This window comes from Aethalodelphis obliquidens, unplaced genomic scaffold (genome assembly GCF_003676395.1).
Source record: "Aethalodelphis obliquidens isolate GAN/ISIS:26980383/991018 unplaced genomic scaffold, ASM367639v1 scaffold57, whole genome shotgun sequence".
Classification (NCBI taxonomy): domain Eukaryota; kingdom Metazoa; phylum Chordata; class Mammalia; order Artiodactyla; family Delphinidae; genus Aethalodelphis; species Aethalodelphis obliquidens.
Window position 1 is genome coordinate 475,313 of NW_020838001.1, and position 17,643 is coordinate 492,955.

The 17,643-nt window shown below is 59.4% G+C and overlaps 1 protein-coding gene, 2 long non-coding RNA genes and 1 other non-coding gene across 9 annotated transcripts; 2 read left to right on the top strand and 2 right to left on the bottom strand.

Annotated features, from left to right (window-relative positions):
• Positions 1 to 3,363: 3,363 nt before the first annotated feature.
• On the bottom strand, positions 3,364 to 6,505 carry LOC113609479 (uncharacterized). The gene is made up of 2 exons (XR_003428641.1): positions 5,704 to 6,505; positions 3,364 to 5,082 (listed from the first exon to the last, which is right to left on the bottom strand). It is a non-coding gene; the product is annotated as an uncharacterized LOC113609479 (long non-coding RNA).
• STMN3 (stathmin 3) lies at positions 6,496 to 10,041 on the top strand. Of its 3 annotated transcripts, none has more exons than XM_027086747.1 (4): positions 6,496 to 6,606; positions 6,819 to 6,994; positions 8,167 to 8,591; positions 8,954 to 10,041. In XM_027086747.1, exons 1-4 carry the CDS (start codon positions 6,525 to 6,527, stop codon positions 9,051 to 9,053), a joined length of 783 nt encoding a protein of 260 aa, XP_026942548.1. In that variant the 5' UTR covers positions 6,496 to 6,524; the 3' UTR covers positions 9,054 to 10,041. The 3 variants fall into 3 exon arrangements, with proteins under 3 accessions (XP_026942548.1, XP_026942549.1, XP_026942547.1); XM_027086748.1 differs by having other exon boundaries at positions 8,167 to 8,358; positions 8,954 to 9,347; XM_027086746.1 differs by having other exon boundaries at positions 8,167 to 10,041.
• Positions 10,042 to 10,857: 816 nt separating this feature from the next.
• On the bottom strand, positions 10,858 to 17,541 carry LOC113609478 (uncharacterized). 4 transcript variants are annotated; one of them, XR_003428640.1, is made up of 4 exons: positions 17,388 to 17,541; positions 11,905 to 13,124; positions 11,663 to 11,750; positions 10,858 to 11,364 (listed from the first exon to the last, which is right to left on the bottom strand). It is a non-coding gene; the product is annotated as an uncharacterized LOC113609478 (long non-coding RNA). The 4 variants fall into 4 exon arrangements; XR_003428638.1 differs by having other exon boundaries at positions 11,905 to 13,496; XR_003428639.1 differs by lacking the exon at positions 17,388 to 17,541 and adding an exon at positions 13,398 to 13,772.
• Positions 14,404 to 14,476, top strand: TRNAE-UUC (transfer RNA glutamic acid (anticodon UUC)). Its single transcript has one exon. It is a non-coding gene; the product is annotated as a tRNA-Glu (tRNA).
• Positions 17,542 to 17,643: the final 102 nt, after the last annotated feature.

The window sequence follows — 17,643 nt, forward strand, 5'->3', positions numbered from 1 at the left end:
CCCAGGCTGATCTCTCCCCTCCCATCATCCCCTCCCTCTGACGGCTGCAGCCCGTGCAACAGCCAGGCGCTTTCTCTCTCTCTCTCTCTCTCTCTCTCTCTCTCCCTCCCTCCCTCTCCCCGCTGCTCCCGCCTCCTGCCCTCCCTTGCCCCCTCCCCTCCCCGACACTGCAGCATTCGCCGACTGCAGCTCCAGCCACCGCCCGCGCCTCTCCGGCCTCCGCAACCCCACCGCCGCCAGCACCATGGCCAGCACCGTGTCCGGTAGGCACCGGGGCATCGGGAGTCCTGGGGCGGCGGATCTGAGCAGAGGCTATTGTCTGGCCTCGCCCACCGCTGGGCCGATTACGGAGTGTTTTCCCATCTCGGACCCCACGCTCTGCAAGGGCGCGGGCGCTCTCCGGGCGGAACCCGCAGGAGACGGGGTTCAGGGCCGCCGGGTGGGGAGACCCGGTGCCCATAAGGCGGGGATTGCGGCGCCAGCCTAACGGACTTGGGCCGCAGAGCAGGGGCTCCGCTCGGGGTGGGGGCATCGGTGCGGGGGGCGCTGCTGTGCCAAGCCGGGAGCGACTGCCTCAGGATGGCTCCGAGACCCATGGGTGGGTGGGCGCGCTCGCGGGATGCGGGCAGGGTCCCTGGAGGCGCCCGGGGACCCCAGACCCGGGTCGGACCGCGCCTTCTCGGGGGTCAGAGGGAGGAGCGCGGGACCCTTTGCAGGAGTCCCAGCCCGGGGCGGGCGGGGCCCGGGCTCTCCCTGCGCCAACAGAGGGGCCGGGGGACGGGAGGGGGCGCTGCGAGAAGACGGGAAACGGAAACCTGAGCCGAGCCGCGCCCGCACCTCGCGTCGCCGCCCCTCCCCTCGCCGCTGCGGGCTCGGGACCACCCTCTGTGACACGGTGCCACCCGCCCCGGTCGAAAAAGCCACCGCCCTTTACGCTGCGGGTTTGGATGGGGGATGGGCTGCCGCTGTTTCCGAGCCTTTCTAGCATGGGGGTGTCTGCCCCTCCCTCCCCCGCCGCTCCACCTCCCCAGCTGCAGACCCACAGCCCTCAACGGCAACGACCCTCTCCTCCCGGGCCTGCAGCAGGCGCGGAGCTGCCGCGGAGGGGCGGGCACCGGGCGAGGCGGGAAACGCGGGTCACATACTGGACGCGGGAGTGCTGCCAGGCGACCCCCGGGGCAAGGACGCGGGGGTCGCTCTCCTCAGGAGCGCTCTGCCCAGTCTGGCTTTCCCAGGACCGGCTTCACCTTTGCACTCGGTGCCCGAGATGGCTAGGCGGGCGGGCGGCCCCCACCTCCACCCCGTCACCTCGCCCACCCTTCCGTCCGCCCTGGGGGCGGCTCTCTGCAATCCCCTCTCCCCAGCTAGTTCGACTCTGTCCGCAGCGCCCGCTTCTGTCTGAGGCGCCAGAGCTCCGCCCACCCACGTGTGCAATGCCCTGACCCCCGCCCCTCAGGGCCGGCGGTTCTGGCCCCCAGTGACTTCTGCAGGAGCCTGGCAGGGGACCACGTGCGTCACTGACCACCCCCCCCCCACATCCATCTGGGGGTCTTATCCATCTGGACTTCATACGCCCCCTGCCCTCTCCCTGACATCCCCAGAGATACTGGGACCAGCAGGTGAGGGTGGCCAGTGCGGCCCCAGTCCCACACTGGGGCAGGTCTGTGCGTCCTCATTCACCATCTGTGCCTGAGCTGGGGGACAGTGGGCAGCCACTTCTGAGAGCATTTATCAGCTTTTCACCTCGTTGGTAAAACCCCTGCACAGGCCTCCTTCTCATCCTTCTGACATGAGCAGACTGAGGTTAGGCGCTGGAGGGACGCAGACGAAGCCACACCATCGATGGCCATCAGGGCTTGGGCCCAGACCCTCCGACCTCAGAGTTTCCTGGCACCAGACCCTCTTCTTGGCCAGACTTTGGGGCACTGCTGACCCATGCTTTTTCCCAGGATTGTTCTGGGTGTCCAAGTTACCCCTGGTGTCAAGAAGGAGACCATGGGACTTCCCTGGTGGCACAGTGGTTAAGAATCCACCTGCCAGTGCAGGAGACACGGGTTCGATCCCTGGTCCGGGAAGATCCCACATGCCGCGGAGCAACTAAGCCCGTGCGCCACAACTACTGAGCCCACATGCCACAACTACTGAAGCCCGCATGCCTAGAGCCCGTGCTCTGCAACAAGAGAAGCCACCGCAATGATGAGAAGCCTGTGCACTGCAACGAAGAGTGGCCCTTACTCGCAGCAACTAGAGAAAGCCTGCGTGCAACAGCAAAGACCCAAAGCAGCCAAAAAAAAAATTTTTTTTTTAAAGAAAAAAGAAAGAAGGAGACCATGAGTGCCATTGGTCAGTTTTGTCCAGCATGGCCAGCAAAGACATACTGCAGTACCAGCTGAAGAACTGCTCATAGCTGACATCACATGGCGCTGGGCCTTTCATGTTCTGTCATCAGCACTGCCCTCTATAGAGTGCAGCCCGTGTGTACACACACCTGTGCTCACCTGCAGCTTCTCCCGGCCATAAGTTTGATAGGAGAGAGGTCTGGCCCAGAAGTGGCTACGTGACAGCGCCGATAACTGTGGCCAAAATTGGTGTAAGTGAACCAGCTATGGCTTCTCTCTGAAAACACATCTTTGATTGGAGCAGACTTTCGTGCCTTAGTGGCCTTGAAGTGTCACCTCTGCTCTGGTCTGTGGCCGCTGCAGGATTGCTCTTAGCCTCATCTTCGTGCATAGATTGGAAAGCTTTGCCCCTGCCTCGCCCTTGAGTGCCTCCTGGTGGGCCGCGTTCTGAGGACACTGCGTCTTGGTGTCCTTCCCAGGTGCTCAGCTCTTCAGGCACTCTTGTAGACTCGCTCATGTTCATCCCCTTATGCAACTCTGGCAAGCTGCAAGGCCTTGCACCTGCTACCTCGCCGCTCAAGGGCTCAATCTCCCCATCGGGGTGACCGTGATAGTGACAGCACCTCCCCTAGGCTTGTTCTGAGGGTTGAATGAGCTATTTCAGGAAACAGTGCTTGGCCCGGGGCCTGGCAAGAGGTGAGTGCCCAGTCCACGCCAGGCAGCGTGACTGTTGCAGCCACCTTTCCCAGAGAAAGGCGAATGCTGCTGTCAACTCCTGCCATGCTGGGCTCCCGACACTGAGGGAGGAGACTCTGACAAGTGAGAGAGGGGCCGCCTGGGTGGCAACAAGCTCTATCTGTCAGGAGGCAGTTAGCAGCAGCCTCCAGGGCCCTTTTAGGGTGAGCGGGAATCTGTGGGCCCCCTTCCCTCCTAGTTCTGGAAGACCCCCCACCCACCCACCATGAGGCTCCCAACAGGAAAGTGCAGAGGCCTGGGCTCATGACAGGGCTGCCATCCTGGCATGCTGTGTGACTTTGGGGGTGCCACTTGCCCTCTCTGCACCTCCTTCTCCTCTGTAGAAATGAGGCTGATGAGGGTGTCTGCCTGGGCTGGCTGGTCTTGAGAGTCAGTTCGGAGGAAGGGTGTGGTGTGCCCACCCCATCCCCCTTGGGCACGATTACTGTTGTCACCAGGTGCCCTAGGCTGGCCTGGTGCCTTCCTACTCTTGCTCTTCTGAGATGTAATCATCCAACAGGCCAATGTGCACTCTTGCATGTGTAACATTTACTATGAAGGGGGATCAAAGCAATCCAGTTCACGGTGGAGATTTGTTTTTAATGACTTTCTTAAGTCAGTGATGGGGACGGAAGAGAGGGTCCTGGTGAGGAGAGAAAAGGGAGGGCGTGCCTCGAGGCCCCACTTCCTGGCTGGAGCTATGTCTGTGGAGAGGTCTGGGCCTCCACCTCTTCGCTCTGCAATGAGAGGAACTTTAAGCCCCTCCGGCTCTGAAAATACAGGCGTACCCTCCCGTCTTGCATGTGGCTGGGCCCAGCCCTGATCTCCAACCCCGGCGCAGGCTGCCCCCTGCTCACTGTCTCCAAACTTGCCGGTTCCCCACCCACCATGCCGTCCCCTCTGACTTGCAACCAGACGACAGCGCAGGCCTCACTCCCAAGCCCCCTCCTGGGGAGTTGCCCCTTCCCACTGGGCTTCTTGAGGAAGGGTCTTCTGAGAAGGAAGGTCCTCATAGGCCACCAACCCAGGGGATCTCCACGACCACCAGACGCCAAGCTGCATCCCTGTTTGCAGCCGCGGGACATAGTCCTTCACTTCCCAGTTGGACCCTTGTCCCCTGGGCAGAGCCATGACCTCGGAGACTCTGACCTCAGTCTTGAGCCCCCAGCCCTCTCCCCTCTCACCTGCCTACACTCACACCTGCCCAAGCTCCCCCTCCTGCCCCTGAATTGCCACCAGCCCCCCTCCAGGCTGAGGTGACAGCTGCCTGGAAGGGAGCCCCTGGCATTTGTCTGTAAAATTCCTCTGTTATTAATTTGCAACCCTTTTCCTGGGAAAATCTCAGGCTTGAGGCAGAGAGGGCCTTGAGCAGCTGTGAGGCCCCAGGTTCCTGGCCTGTAAGGTAAACTCTTTCAGAGGTTTTAACAGGGGCTGAGAAAGGACTCTCTGAAGGGTCAGGGTAGGGGGCTGGTGTCTGTTGCCAGAGTGGTGGGTGCTGGCAGGGTTAGACTGAGGCCCCTCCTCCCTGGCCTCTCCCAGGACCCAGCTAGGCCCCTGACCAGACTCCCTCTCACTCCCTGCCCCACCTTCCCTTCTGAGCACAGGTCTGGCTACCTCCCCAGCCTCTGCAAGGGTCCAAATATCTCCTGCTCTGCTGTTCCTGGAGAGCCGCTCTGCCTGGTCCTGCCTCCTCTAACTCCCAAGCACACGTCCTGGGAGGTACCCCTCAGCCTCCTTTCTACAGTTAACTTTTAATGACATAAGTAACACGCGAGTAGATTCTGCTTGTGAAAAAGCAAGATCGACAAGGCAGGCCCAAATCCCCTTCGAGGCCCACCCCTACCTGGCCCTCCCTCCCACGCTCCTGAGCCAATGACCAAGTCATGTGTCTTCGCCCTGCGTCTCCTCCAAGACCCCAAAGGCTCTCCCTGCTGCTTGCTCAGGATTCCTCTGTGCTCCCGTCACAACTTCTCGGGCTCTCTCCGGAAGAGTCTGGGTCATCAGGACACTTAGATCAAATAACATCATTCTCTGCACTGGTTGTTGGAGGACCCCGCTCACAGCAAGCTGTTCTCTCAGACAGGGCCTAGTCACTTCTGTCCTGTGTCCTGTTTCTACACAAGCACTTTCCCCAGTTTTACGTGAAATCAATTTAAAAACATTATCTTGAGTGAAATTTCATCAGAGAGTTTCTTGTCCAAACTGTCTGCCCCTTGGAAGAATGCTGTGGGTAACTATGCATGCTCTTTCATGGAAGCCAGAGTCGCTCTCCGTGGAGTATCTCTCTAGAGACCTATACTAGCTTCTCCAGCCAGGGAGGCAGGTGCATGGGTCTGAGCCCCCAAGTCTGGGACCTACTGCAGTGGTGGAACGAACACAGACCACCTGGGGTTGCCCTGGAGGAGCTTTGAACAAGTCACCCAGCTACCTGGGCCCAGTGTCCTCTTGGTGGAGTGGGGGTGACAGTATTGGGCATACAGGATTCTTGAGAGCCAGTGAGACATCAGACCCATGTGTCTACTTTGGGGCCTGGCTTGCTATGAACCAACCACAAAGAGCTCAATTATTTCCATTCTGAGAGCGAGCATCTCCCCTTCCCTGACAAGGCTCAGGGCCTCAGCAGGCTTACCTCCTTTTCTGGTTGGGTAGTGTGGACACTGGCTGTGGGCACTCACCCTGCAAGGCCAGAGGGCGGGCTGTGGTGCTGAACGGACAGCTCCCGTCCCTTTGGCTTTTGATGAGCCGCCAGTGCGTGTCTGGTGAGAACCTGATTTCATCCCACGGTGGGCGCGCTACAGGGTAAATGGGGGGTGGGCTGGGGGGCAGACAGGAGGGTCTGAGGGCTTCACCTAAGTGCACAGCCAAGAAAGTGCTGCCTGCAGAAGCTCTCCATTTGTGCTGGCCCAGTCACCAGTGTGGTGGTTAACCTCTCCACCAACCCGGCAAGTGTCCACGAGAGCGAAAGGGGAGGAAGGAGAAGTACGCGGAGGGGCAGGGGGAAGGGAGAGTCGGGAAGATACACAGTGACAAAGAATCATGGAGACGTAAAGATATAAAGAGAGGTAGTGACAGATGGAGAGCCAGAAAGACAGAAGGATGAACGGAGACACAGACAGAAATGCCAAGAGAGAGAAAAGGAGGGAGAGAGAGGCAGAGACAGACAGAGCGAGGGGGGCAGGGACTCAGAGACAGGAACAGAAAGACCAATGCAGGACACCCACAGGGAGGCGTGCCCAGGGAAAGACAGCCAACATCTGGGAGGGAGGGAGGGACGGAGAGAGTCAGAGCTGTGGGACACAAAAGATCAAGGTAAACAGGCTCCCAGACAGGCGCAAGGGGGCAGCAACGGGGACAGAGGCAGGGAGGCCTGGGCATCCAGGGAGGTGGGGCTGGAGGTGCGATGGGACGGCGCCTGCTCAGGCCGGCCTCACGCCCACAGCCTACAAGAAGATGAAGGAGCTGTCGGTGCTGTCACTCCTCTGCTCCTGCTTCTACTCACAGCCGCACCCCAACACCGTCTACCAGTATGGGGGTGAGTGTGCCCGGCTGCTGCCCTGACCTCGCTACCCCCTCCCGTGGCGTCTGTGCACCCCCGCTTGGCTGCCTTCCGGAGAGAGGTCCCTGTGGGGAGGGGCCGGTCCTGGGAGTCCCAGCCCTCCTCTCAGACCTTGACTTGGGTGTGTGCTCGGCCTGCCCCCTCCTTGAGCAGCCCTCCTGAAGCCCCCGTCTGCTCTTGCCTTGCAGACATGGAGGTGAAGCAGCTGGACAAGAGGGCCTCCGGCCAGAGCTTTGAGGTCATCCTCAAATCCCCTTCCGACCTTTCCCCGGAGAGTCCCATGCTCTCCTCCCCCCCCAAGAGGAAGGACACCTCCCTGGAGGAGCTGCAGAAGCGGCTGGAGGCAGCTGAGGGGCGGAGGAAGGTAAGGAGCCAACCCTCTGGGTCCTGATAAAGACGGTCGGGGGCCTTGCTGGCCACAGACAGCGTCCCCAAGGTGCGGGCTGCTGCAAGCACTCGACTGGCTGTGGGCCTGTGTAGCAAAGAGGGTCTCATGGTCCCGCGGCCACCTCCTGAGCCATCAGAATGAGACGGGGGAGGAAGGATTCCTCAACGGCAGCCATCTGGAGGGAGACAGGAACCAGATCCTGCTAGGAGGGGCACCCTTGGCCATGCTGGCAGGGTGGGAGGGTCAGGTGGTAGCCCCAGGAGGGGCCCTGGGAGAGGAGGCTGGGCGACAGCCTCCTGAGCAGGGGAGCGTGAAGGAAGGGCTTTCCATGAGCTGGGAGCTCAGGGGGCCCCTGGGAGAAGCAGGCCCCTCCCCACCCTTTCTCACACCAGCCCCCCTGAAACTGAGACACAGGCAGAGAAGCACGTGCTCTCAGGAGTGCAGTCCTGGTGCCCAAGCCCACTGGGCAGGGGCAGGAGCTCTATCCCCCTTACGGCAGGACCGGCGAGCCCTGGGGACCCAGGCTTCTCAGGGTTAACTAGTAGTAAGTGGCACGTGGGTGGAGCCCAGCAGCCTTCTGAAGGAGGCTGAGGGAGACTAATTACCTCTGGGAGCCTCGGGTCCACTCGCGCGGCCACCAGCAGGGCCGGACAGTGGCGCCAGCAGCCCCACCCTCCTCGTTCCAACTCATCCCTTCCCTAGCGGCCCTGGGACCCCTCCCCGCCCCCGGCACCTTAGGGAGCTCAGAACCCGGTGTGTATTAAGCACCTACTTCGTGCTCAGCGGGCAGACGTTTGAGGAAAAGACGGGGAAGGCTCCGTGACAGCCCACAGGAGCTTCCTCCGCTCCTCCCACGTTCCCCGAGGGCAGCTGGGACTCTGGAGCGGGATGGAGCGGGGGCGCCCGGAGCCCAGCGGGGAGGGGCAGCTCTGCGGCCGAGGGTGGACAGGGAGGGCTTGCCTGGGGATGAGGCGGTCACCCCAGCCAACGGCAGGACAGGGTAGGCCCGAACTCCCCGAGGACAAGTCCGGTGGGCGGGAGGCGGTGGGCTCGGGCTGGGCGGCGGGGCGGGGCGCGGGGCACTGGGCGGGGCGAGGCGGGGCGGGCCCGGCCGCCCCTCACGCTCGCCCGCCCGGCCGCCCGCGCAGACGCAGGAGGCGCAGGTGCTGAAGCAGCTGGCGGAGCGGCGCGAGCACGAGCGCGAGGTGCTGCACAAGGCGCTGGAGGACAACAACAACTTCAGCCGCCTGGCCGAGGAGAAGCTCAACTACAAGATGGAGCTCAGCAAGGAGATCCGCGAGGCGCACCTGGCCGCACTGCGTGAGCGGCTGCGCGAGAAGGTGCGCGCCGGGGCGGGGCCGAGGACGGGCCGGGCCCGGCCCGAGCGGGGGGCGGGGCCCGAAGCAGGGGGCCCCCAGGAGCCCCTTCTTTTGGCGTTTGGCCGGTCCCTGCCCACTACGCCAGCAGCGCTCCCGCAGTCCGGCCTCCCCGTGACGCCCCGTCCTACTGGGGCTAGCCAGGGTGAGGCGAGCCCCTGCCCAGGCCGGAGCAGCCTCCCTGCGAGCGGGACCAGGTTAGTTCCGGGGAGCCCCGAGCCTGCACTCCCCGGGAAATTCCAGACAATGCTCGGGTCTGGACACCACCCCAGGCTCCCTGAGGGCCAGCCCCCACCCTCAAGCCGCACTTGCAGTCCGTGACGCAGGCCTGCCCCTGCCCTCTGTTGCTCCTGGTCACTAAGGTGTCCTCATTGGTCGCATCTGCCGCACCTGGGACCGAGCCAGTCTAGGGAGGAAAAGACCCCAGGGTTCCCGAAGCCCGGGAGCCGGAAGGCAGGGCCCCCAGAGCCCAGGAGGGGTGGGGGGGCAGGACCGCGGCCCTGCCGGCTGCAGGGCCCCGCCCACCCCGCCCGTCCCGCCTGTCCCGCCTGTCCCGCAGGAGCTGCACGCTGCCGAAGTGCGCAGGAACAGGGAGCAGCGAGAGGAGACGTCCGGCTAAGGGGCCGTTTGGACACCGCGGCGCCTGGATCCCGAGATGAGACAGGAACACATCTGGGTTTCGGTTTTGTTTTGTTCGACTTTGTCTAGATGCGGCTTTTGCTCCCGTCCCTCCTCCCCTCCTGTTCTCCCAGCTTCAGCTTCTCTTTCCGCGTTCCGAGCTGTCCAGCCCTCGTGGCAAGGCTTTGCCCACAGGCTCTCCCTGTGGGGCCCCCAGGGCGTGGCACACAGCCCCGCAGTTCAGGCCCCAGGCTGGCCGTGGCTGGGTCCCCTCTCGGCAGCCCTCTTAGTGGGCGTGGCGGCGACCTCAATGAATCCAGCGGTGGTGGCAGGAACACGCAGGTCGTTGTGCTGTGAGCGCCTCGTCACTTAGGGCACGTCTTTTGAGGTAGCTCCTGCCGGTAGGCAGGGCCACCTCCACCTGGATGTCCTCCTCTGGGAGCGGGGCTGGGCACGCAGGAGTGGGCGGAGGAAGACAGACTTGGACAGAGAAGGATCTCTGGGCAGTGGGGGGCAGGTACCCTGTCACTGGCCAGCCCTGGGAATCCCATGTGCAGTGGTGCTTTTTGGAACTGGTGGGTAGGAGCTGCAGCACGCTTTAATGTGGTGGCACAGGGGCCCTCTGAGACCCCCTGGCCTGAGGTTGGCACCCTCGGCTGGCCTGGGAGGCTTCGGTCATTGCCCTTGGCTGGAGTGGTGGTGGGGTGTGGCTTGGCCTGGGTCTTCAGGGGAGTGGGCATGTTCCACCAGGGACCTGTGAGCGAGCTGCTGTGGTCTAGAGGGTTGTGGGCAGCATGGACACGTGCCGGCCCCTCCTCCCAGAAGGGCCTTCTCCTTCTGGCCCAGCACCTGTGTGGGGAAAGCCAGCCTCCCACTGTCCCTTCTCTCCTCCACGCTTTGCGGATGCCCTTGGAGGACCCATCCTTATATCCCTTTGGAGTCTCAGCCCCCTCCCGTGTGCCCTCTGCTCTGGTCAAAAGATGCTCCCACACTGTTCCTGGCCACAGGGCTTTCAGGCGCACCTCTGGACAGGTGGCCCAGTGTGAGTGGGTGGCAGCCACAAGTGCCCCTCTGGGAGCCCTGAGTAGATGCTGGGGGGCGGGGGACCAGTGCCTGAAGATTCAGATGTCGGGGGGCAGGGGACAGGGTTCCCAAGCCACCTCCTCCGTCCTTCCATTCCTGGCTGGTGGCCCACTCTGGCCAGCCTGCAGGTTGGAGGCCTGGTTCTATCTCCTGCCAAGACCCTGCTCGGCTGGCTTCCTCCCCCTCCCTCAGTCTGGGGGGACCTCCAGACCCCCCAGCGCCAGCCTTTGAGGACGGCTACCTGCTTGGACACAGCAGCAGCCTCCTCTTCTCCCTGGCAGCCCAGCTCCACGACTGGGTGCTGGGGTCCGAGTCCTCGCTGGCCAGCCTCTTGGTGGAAAGCCTGAGGCGTTTCTTGCAGGAAGGACCCAGAGCCAGTGCCTCAGAAACCAGATGATTGCAGCCCTCAGTGCCCCTGGCTTTCATTCTACAGAAACCTATGGGGACACTGCTGGTGACCTCCCAGAGCCAAGCCAGGGAGCACGGGTGGGTACTGATCCATTGCAGTGGGCTTCTGGGGAAGTTGGGACCTGTGCCCCCCATCCCTGTCCCCACTGAGACAGCCCCCGAGGGAGTGACAAGCCAGGACTGGAACCCAGCAGTGCCCACCGGTGGCTTCTGTGGGACTCAGAAAGGGGAGCGGAAAGGGCCTGAGGGTTGGATTTCTCTGAGCGGTGGCAGCTCTTTCATAGCGGAAGCCCTAGTGTAATACAGCCCATCTCATCCACGTAGTAAAAGTGAACTCAAAAATTAAATCAAATGAACAATTTAAACAAATGTGTGTGTTTAAGAAACAGTTGAACTCTCCCAGCGTGTGTCCTGCATCTGTGGGGTCAGATGAGCTGCGAGGCCACTGCCTGTGCAAGCGTCCCCCTGGAAACCCCACCCTTGTGTGTCATCACCACAACTGCGAACAGTTCTCATGACGATGGCGATTTTAAGAAAAGAGCATATAAACAGCACGCAAGCCCACTTTCCCCTCCGGAGCCCCAGGAGACAGTGGGGGTGGGAGGGGGGAGGCTGGGACCTCCGCTGCAGGTGGGGCCGCCCCAGCTCCCCCAGGGCTGCGCCCTCCTGTGGGCCGGGCTCTCAGCTTGCCGCTGCAGAGGAAGATCAGGGTCTGAGGTCTGGGGCCTGCCCTTCTCACCACGGCTGTGGGTCTTGCTTGGATGGGGGGTGGTCCTAGAATCCCAGGGTGTGTCCCATCACTCTGTGGACCCCGTTGGGCAGCTGACGGTTCACAGACAGATCTGGCCCCAACATGGGGACCTGCAGTGGCAAAAAGAGACAAGCAGACATCGTGACTCACACTGGTGGACATGTCTGTCCTAGGGGACCCGAACTGCCCCTTGGGGTGCCCAGCAGGGAGGGACCCCTCTGCTGGGGAGGAGGCATGTTTGGTAATGTCCACGCTGAGCCGTGCTCGGGTCCACACATGGACCTCAGGTACAGGCCCTGGAGAGATGCCTGCTCCCCAGGACCCAGAGACCCACTCACCTCTCCCCAAACCCACAGCCCTCTCCTGGGGCAGTCCTAGCTACTTTCCCAGGCTCCAGGGAACTCTCACCATCTCCCCACCTTCCCCTGTCCAGGGAGAGGTGGGAAAGTCAGAACCCAGGACACACAGCCTCCAGTAAGGTGGAGACATCAGAAATCTGCAGGAGTGGAAGGAAATATATGGAAGATATTTTTATGAGGTGTGAGTTATGCATGCCTGTCATCTGGGTTCACAGACACATGCTCACCACATAGAAAGGCACAGCCCTGGAACTCCCAGAAGAGCAGCTGATTAAGGTCAGGGCTTTTTACCTCTTAGGCGGCCCTGGTAAGGCACTGAGGGACAGTCACCATATGGAGCCTCTGAGGTTGGGAGATGATGGGGAATCCTTTGCAGAAAAGCAATCACGCTTCTCCTTAACAAAGAGCAGCAAACAAACGGGGGACTCCTGGGAAGCCAGTCAGAGCTGTATTCGTTACCTAGTGCTGTGTAACAAGTGAGTCCAAGCAGTGGCTGAAAACAACAAACATCGTTTCTGTTGAGTCAGGACTCCAGGAGCTGGATGGTTCTGGCACAGAGCCTCTCAGGAGGCTGCAGTCAGGACATCAGTGGAGGTTGTCTGGAGGCTGCGTGGGCTTGGAGTACCCTCTTCCAAGTCGGCTGGCTCACATGGGGGTGAACTAGTCACGGAAGCAGAAGTGAGTCATTAAGAACAGCCTACCCTCAAGGCGGGGGTGGGGTGGGTGAGGCCCCACCTTTGGAAAGGAGGAATGTCACAGACTCTGGGGACAGGTATCAAAACCTCAGACACTCTGCCTTGATGACCCTATGAGTTCTGGACACAGTGGGTGCTGGCTCGGTGCCTGGGGGCAGCAGTGGTGTCCAGCGAGGCAGGCAAGGTGGGAGCACAGACAGACGCCTGTCGCAGCGGGGCCTCCCTCCAGCCCCTCACACGTCTTTGCCGGGCGAGCTCGGGTGTGGCTGAGTAGAAGGGACGGTACGAACTGCAGCTGCTTCTCTTGCTGCTGAGGAAAAATTATTGGGCTCTTTGGCAGTTGTATTAGTTTTCTCGACTGTAACGTGTGCAACAAACTGGGGGCCTTGAAACCACAGAGGTGTCTCCTTTCAGCTGGAAGTCAGGTGCTGCCAGGCCACGTCTGTCGGGACTGGAGGGGAGGGGAGGACCAGGACCAGCCCTCCCAGCTTCAGCTGCGGGGAAAGGCCGTCTCTCCGCCCACAAAGGGCCACTTACAAACGGCACCGTTTCTTCTCAATAGATGGGGGCCCCTAGAGCCTGTGTGGGGACCTCCCTCCGGTTATGAGATGGACGCAACCCCCAGCGCTCAGCATGTCAGACTCCTCAGGAGGGGTCAGGTCCTTCCTGCAGCACAAGATCGGTGCGTGCAGGCCAGCAGGGTGGGGAGGACCCAGCGTGGGGACGAGGCCCACGGCGGAAGCCGGCCTGGTCTCTTCTCTCCTGAGTAAAGCTTGTCCTGTCGGTGCTCAGCTGCCTCGCGCTCTCCTTGGCGACCTGGATGTCAGGATGCCAGGAATGAAGTGTTTGGACTTCTATCCCCTGCAGGCGGCTGGCGCTGTGATGAGCAGTGCCAGCCTCCACGCAGTGGGGGCCTCCCCAGGTATTGGGAACTTGAGCCTGGGCTCTGCTGGACACCGGCTATCCTTGGCTTGTGGACGCAGCACATGTGTCTCTGCCTCTCCCTCTGTGTGTCTGTCCCTATGGGACACCAGTCACTGGATTAGGGATCCCCAATCCAACACGACCTCGTTATTTCACTAATTATACCTGCAACAACCCTAGTTCCAAATAAGGGCTCATTCTGAGGTCCTGGGACTTGTGATGTCACCACATCTCTGGAGGACACAAGTCAATCCCAGGCAGCAGCTGTAGGTACATAATTCGTAACTTTAAAACATCCATGCACTAATTTGTGTATTCAACATGAGTTTAGCGAGTGCTTATTACATCTGTGTGTCTCACTCCAGAGAACAGTGATGGATTTGAACACCCAGGCCCTGCCCTGTGAGAAAATGCATGTTAGTCAATACAACCTTATGTTACATATGGTAGTTTATGATTTTTTAAAGCACGTTAAAATGTTTTTAACCGGGCTTCCCTGGTGGCGCAGTGGTTGAGAGTCCGCCTGCCAATGCAGGGGATGCGGGTTCGTGCCCCGGTCCGGGAAGATCCCACATGCCGCGGAGTGGCTGGGCCCGTGAGCCATGGGCACTGAGCCTGCGCATCCGGAGCCTGTGCTCCACAACGGGAGAGGCCACGACAGTGAGAGGCCCACGTACCGCAAAAAAAAAAAAAAAAAAAAAAAAAAAAGTTTTTAACCTTCACCAGGTCCACTATGAGGAAAACAGAGTAGGCATTATCTTATGACGTTAACATTTTTTCTGGTTACAAACATAATACATGCTCACTGCAGACTACACAGTATAAAGACAAAAATCCTGATCCACCAAACTCCTTCCCCTGGAGAGGACCTACCCCTCAAGAGGTGCTGAAGTGAGCCCGAGTTCAGACCTCTGAGACGCGCACAGTGATGTGTTCGCACTTACCCTACGTCCTCACAAACATCGCTTCAAGCGTTGGACAATCATCTATTTCATGGATGTACTAGGATTTCTGAGAAAACTTCCCCAACTTTATGGATTCAGGGACCTCTTATAATTTTAAAGTTTATGGAGGACCCCCAAAGAGCTCTGTTTATGTGGGCTATTCGGGTCGACAGGGATCACACTGGGAATTAAAACGCAGAAATTAAAAAAACAGTAATTCAGGGAATTCCCTGGTAGTCCAGTGGTTAGGACTCCGCACTTTCACTGCTGAGGGCGCAGGTTCGATCCCTGGTCAGGGAACTAAGATCCCGCAAGCCATGTGGCGCGGCCAAAAATTAAAACAAACAAACAAAAAACCCGCCAGTAATTCAGGGACTTCCTTGGTGGTCCAGTGGTTAACACTCTACGCCCCCAATGCAGGGGGCCCGGGTTCGACCCCCGGTCAGGGAACTGGATCCTGCATGCTGCAACTAAAGATCCCGCACGGTGCAACTAAGACCCGGCGTGGCCAAATACATATTTTAAAAAATCAGTAATTCAGGGGCTTCCCTGGAGGCACAGTGGTTAAGAATCCGCCTGCCAATGCAGGGGACACGGGTTCGAGCCCTTGTCCAGGAAGATCCCACATGCCGCGGAGCAACTAAGCCCGTGCGCCACAACTACTGAGCCTGTGCGCCTAGAGCCCATGCTCCGCAACAAGAGAAGCCACGACAATGAGAAGCCCCCGCTCTCTGCAACTAGAGAAAATCCCGCGCGTGGCAATGAAGACCCAACGCAGCCAAAAATAAATAAAATAAATAAATTTATTAAAAAAACCAGTAATTCACTAAAAAATGATACACCCATTACATGTTAACATTTTAAAATGAAAAAGTGAGGTTTCCTTAAAAAAGAAAAGAATTAGTGAGAATGGTTGAAGCATATGAGAAAAAAATCTAGCCACACACAGATATATGGTTGGAAAAAGAAACTATTTCAATAGCTTGGTCTTTAATACTAAACCAAAGCTAGATGAGGGGTAGTTTCTTAAAGGTTGGCTGCACTGTGAATCTGAAACCATATCAATAAACCTTTCATACTCTTCCACGGGTTGAATGGTCTGTCCTGAGCTTAAACACACCTTTTACCCATGCACGGTTCTGTAATTCTTAGTGCGTGTGCCACCCTCCCCCAGGCAGGAGGTCCTGGGCCTCAGGGCCTGCAGAGTGGAGGAAGGGACGGCCAGGGTATTGCTGGGTAAGCCGGGCCTGCCGTGGTCCTGCTTCCAGTCTGGTCAGGGGCTGTGTGTGGTGGAGCCCAAGTAGAGGGTGGGGCATGACAACCCCACAGCATCCTTGGGCCCACGATGACAGTCTCTCCTGGTTTACCCTCCTCTGTAGTAAACCAAGAGTGGAAGCTCCCCTCCCCTTGGGAGCACAGGGGAGAAATCACCACCCCAGACCCCAGGAGGAACTAATCCATCCTGTCAGCCAGGCAGAGCCCAATGCTGCGGAGGCAGAAAAGGTGAGCGCAGGTTCACATGCCAGGCCTGAGGTCCTGTGGCAGAAATACGTGGAGGCCACGCAGCAGTGGAAACTCAGACTGGGGAGTCTGGGGTGCCCAGACTCCAAGGCCAGCGGCCACAGCTCACCCCAACTGTGCAGCAGCAAGACCTGGCCTGGTCTGCCTCCTGCATCCTTCTGAGCTTTCTCCCTTTAACATTTTTTTAAAGTTAATTAATTTTAAAAATTTATTTTATTTCTGGCTGTGTTGGGTCTTCGTTGTTGCACGCGGGCTTTCTCTAGTTGCGGCGAGCGGGGCTACTCTTCCTTGTGGCACGTGGGCTTCTCATTGCAGTGGCTTCTCTTGTTGCAGAGCACGGGCTCTAGGTACGTGGGGTTCGGTAGTTGGGCTCAGAAGCTGTGGCTCACAGGCTCTAGAGCGCAGGCTCAGCAGCTGTGGCGCACGGGCTTAGTTGCTCCGTGGCACGTGGGATCTTCCCGGACCAGGGATCAAACCCGTGTCCTCTGCGTTGGCAGGTGGATTCTTAACCACTGCGCCACCAGGGAAGCCCTCTCCCTTTGACTTTATGGGCATTTACTTCCGGAACGTGAGGACAGGGAAACTCAAATAAATGATATGCACAGACCAGACACACCTGCTCTTGTATTTACCAGATAATAAAATAGCTGCACTGACATAGGCTCAATAGTTTAATCTTTAAAAACAGTGACTTCTTCATCACTTGCTTGAGTACACTCTGTATTATTGAAAACAGAATGAAAGCGATAACTCTCCCAATTATAACATCCCTGAAATGAAGTTTGCTTGAAACTTCCCAGTCTGGGAAATGGCCTTCAGTGGTCTTCCTACCTAAGTATGAACACAGGTTCACGGCTTGGTCTTGAAGAAGGCATTTGTTTTCTGCCTTCTCTGTCTCCTGAGGGAGCATCCGCAGACCCCGCAGCCTTTCACTGGGCACCGGAGTCTCCCGCAGCTGCCAGCTGCCAGAGCAGTGACACCACACACGAGGAAACTTCGTACGTGCCTTCCCTGGTCTGAGAACAGCCAGCCTCAGCCACCCTCTGGGTCCCCCTGACTGCCCGGTGCAGGTGGGGAGACAGAGCACAGGGAGATGTGGGGATGTGCCCAACGCCACCACGGCTGCAGCGCTTCCTCCAGGAGTCCTGGGGCAGGAACAGGATGCCTCACAAGTGCCCCGGCCTGGGCAGGGCAGGTGACCCCACTCACCACCCCCTGGGCCCCGAATGCACCTTTCAATCAAACAGCAAGGCCTGTTTGTACTCGCTCCCAAGTCAAAGGAACTCCAGGAAAGCTGAGTGATGCTAACCTTCCCACGTTCTGGAAAACGCAGGGACTTTGCACTCCAGCCATTAAAAAAGAGCGTTTTCAGGGCGTTCCTAACCCTTCATCAGGGTGGCTTTTAATGCCTCTGTGATAGCGCAGGAACTGAATTTTAACTTCAGTTAACGTAAATTGAAATGAGCACACGTGGCCAGTGACTACAGCACAGGGGAGCGCGGCTGGGGGTCGACACAGGAACACTGGGGGGAGCCGCGCGGATCCAGAAGTGAGGATGTTTAAAGCCGTTTTTAACGCTTGCTACAAAAATAAGCCATGATAATCGCAGGATTCGGACTGTACGACTCCCGGGGCAGCCTTCCCGCCTGCCTCTGGGGAGACCCTTTGCACACGCGGGCAGGTCACTCACCTTTCTCGCCAACCCTAAGCGCGTCCCCCTACGAACCCTCTCCCCGGGAATTGCGCGCCGAGCGGGTATGTCGGCCAGTCCCGGCAGGTGAGCCAGCGGGCGGGGCGCGGAGCAGCCGCCCAGCTAACGGGCAGAAGCACCCACCTCCGGCCCCGCCCTCGCCCGCGCGCACGCGCGTCGGGCCCAGCCGGGCCTTATTTCTCGGCACCTCCCGCTTCCCGGCTGAGCGCCAAATAAATATCCGGGCTCGCCCTTG

Coding starts and splice junctions, on each gene's coding strand:
- STMN3 (XM_027086746.1), top strand. CDS start 6,525: ATGAAGGAGCTGTCGGTGCTGTCACTCCTCTGCTCCTGCTTCTACTCA. Junction 6,607..6,818: donor CACCGTCTACCAGTATGGGG/GTGAGTGTGCCC, acceptor CTTGCCTTGCAG/ACATGGAGGTGAAGCAGCTG. Junction 6,995..8,166: donor CAGCTGAGGGGCGGAGGAAG/GTAAGGAGCCAA, acceptor CCGCCCGCGCAG/ACGCAGGAGGCGCAGGTGCT.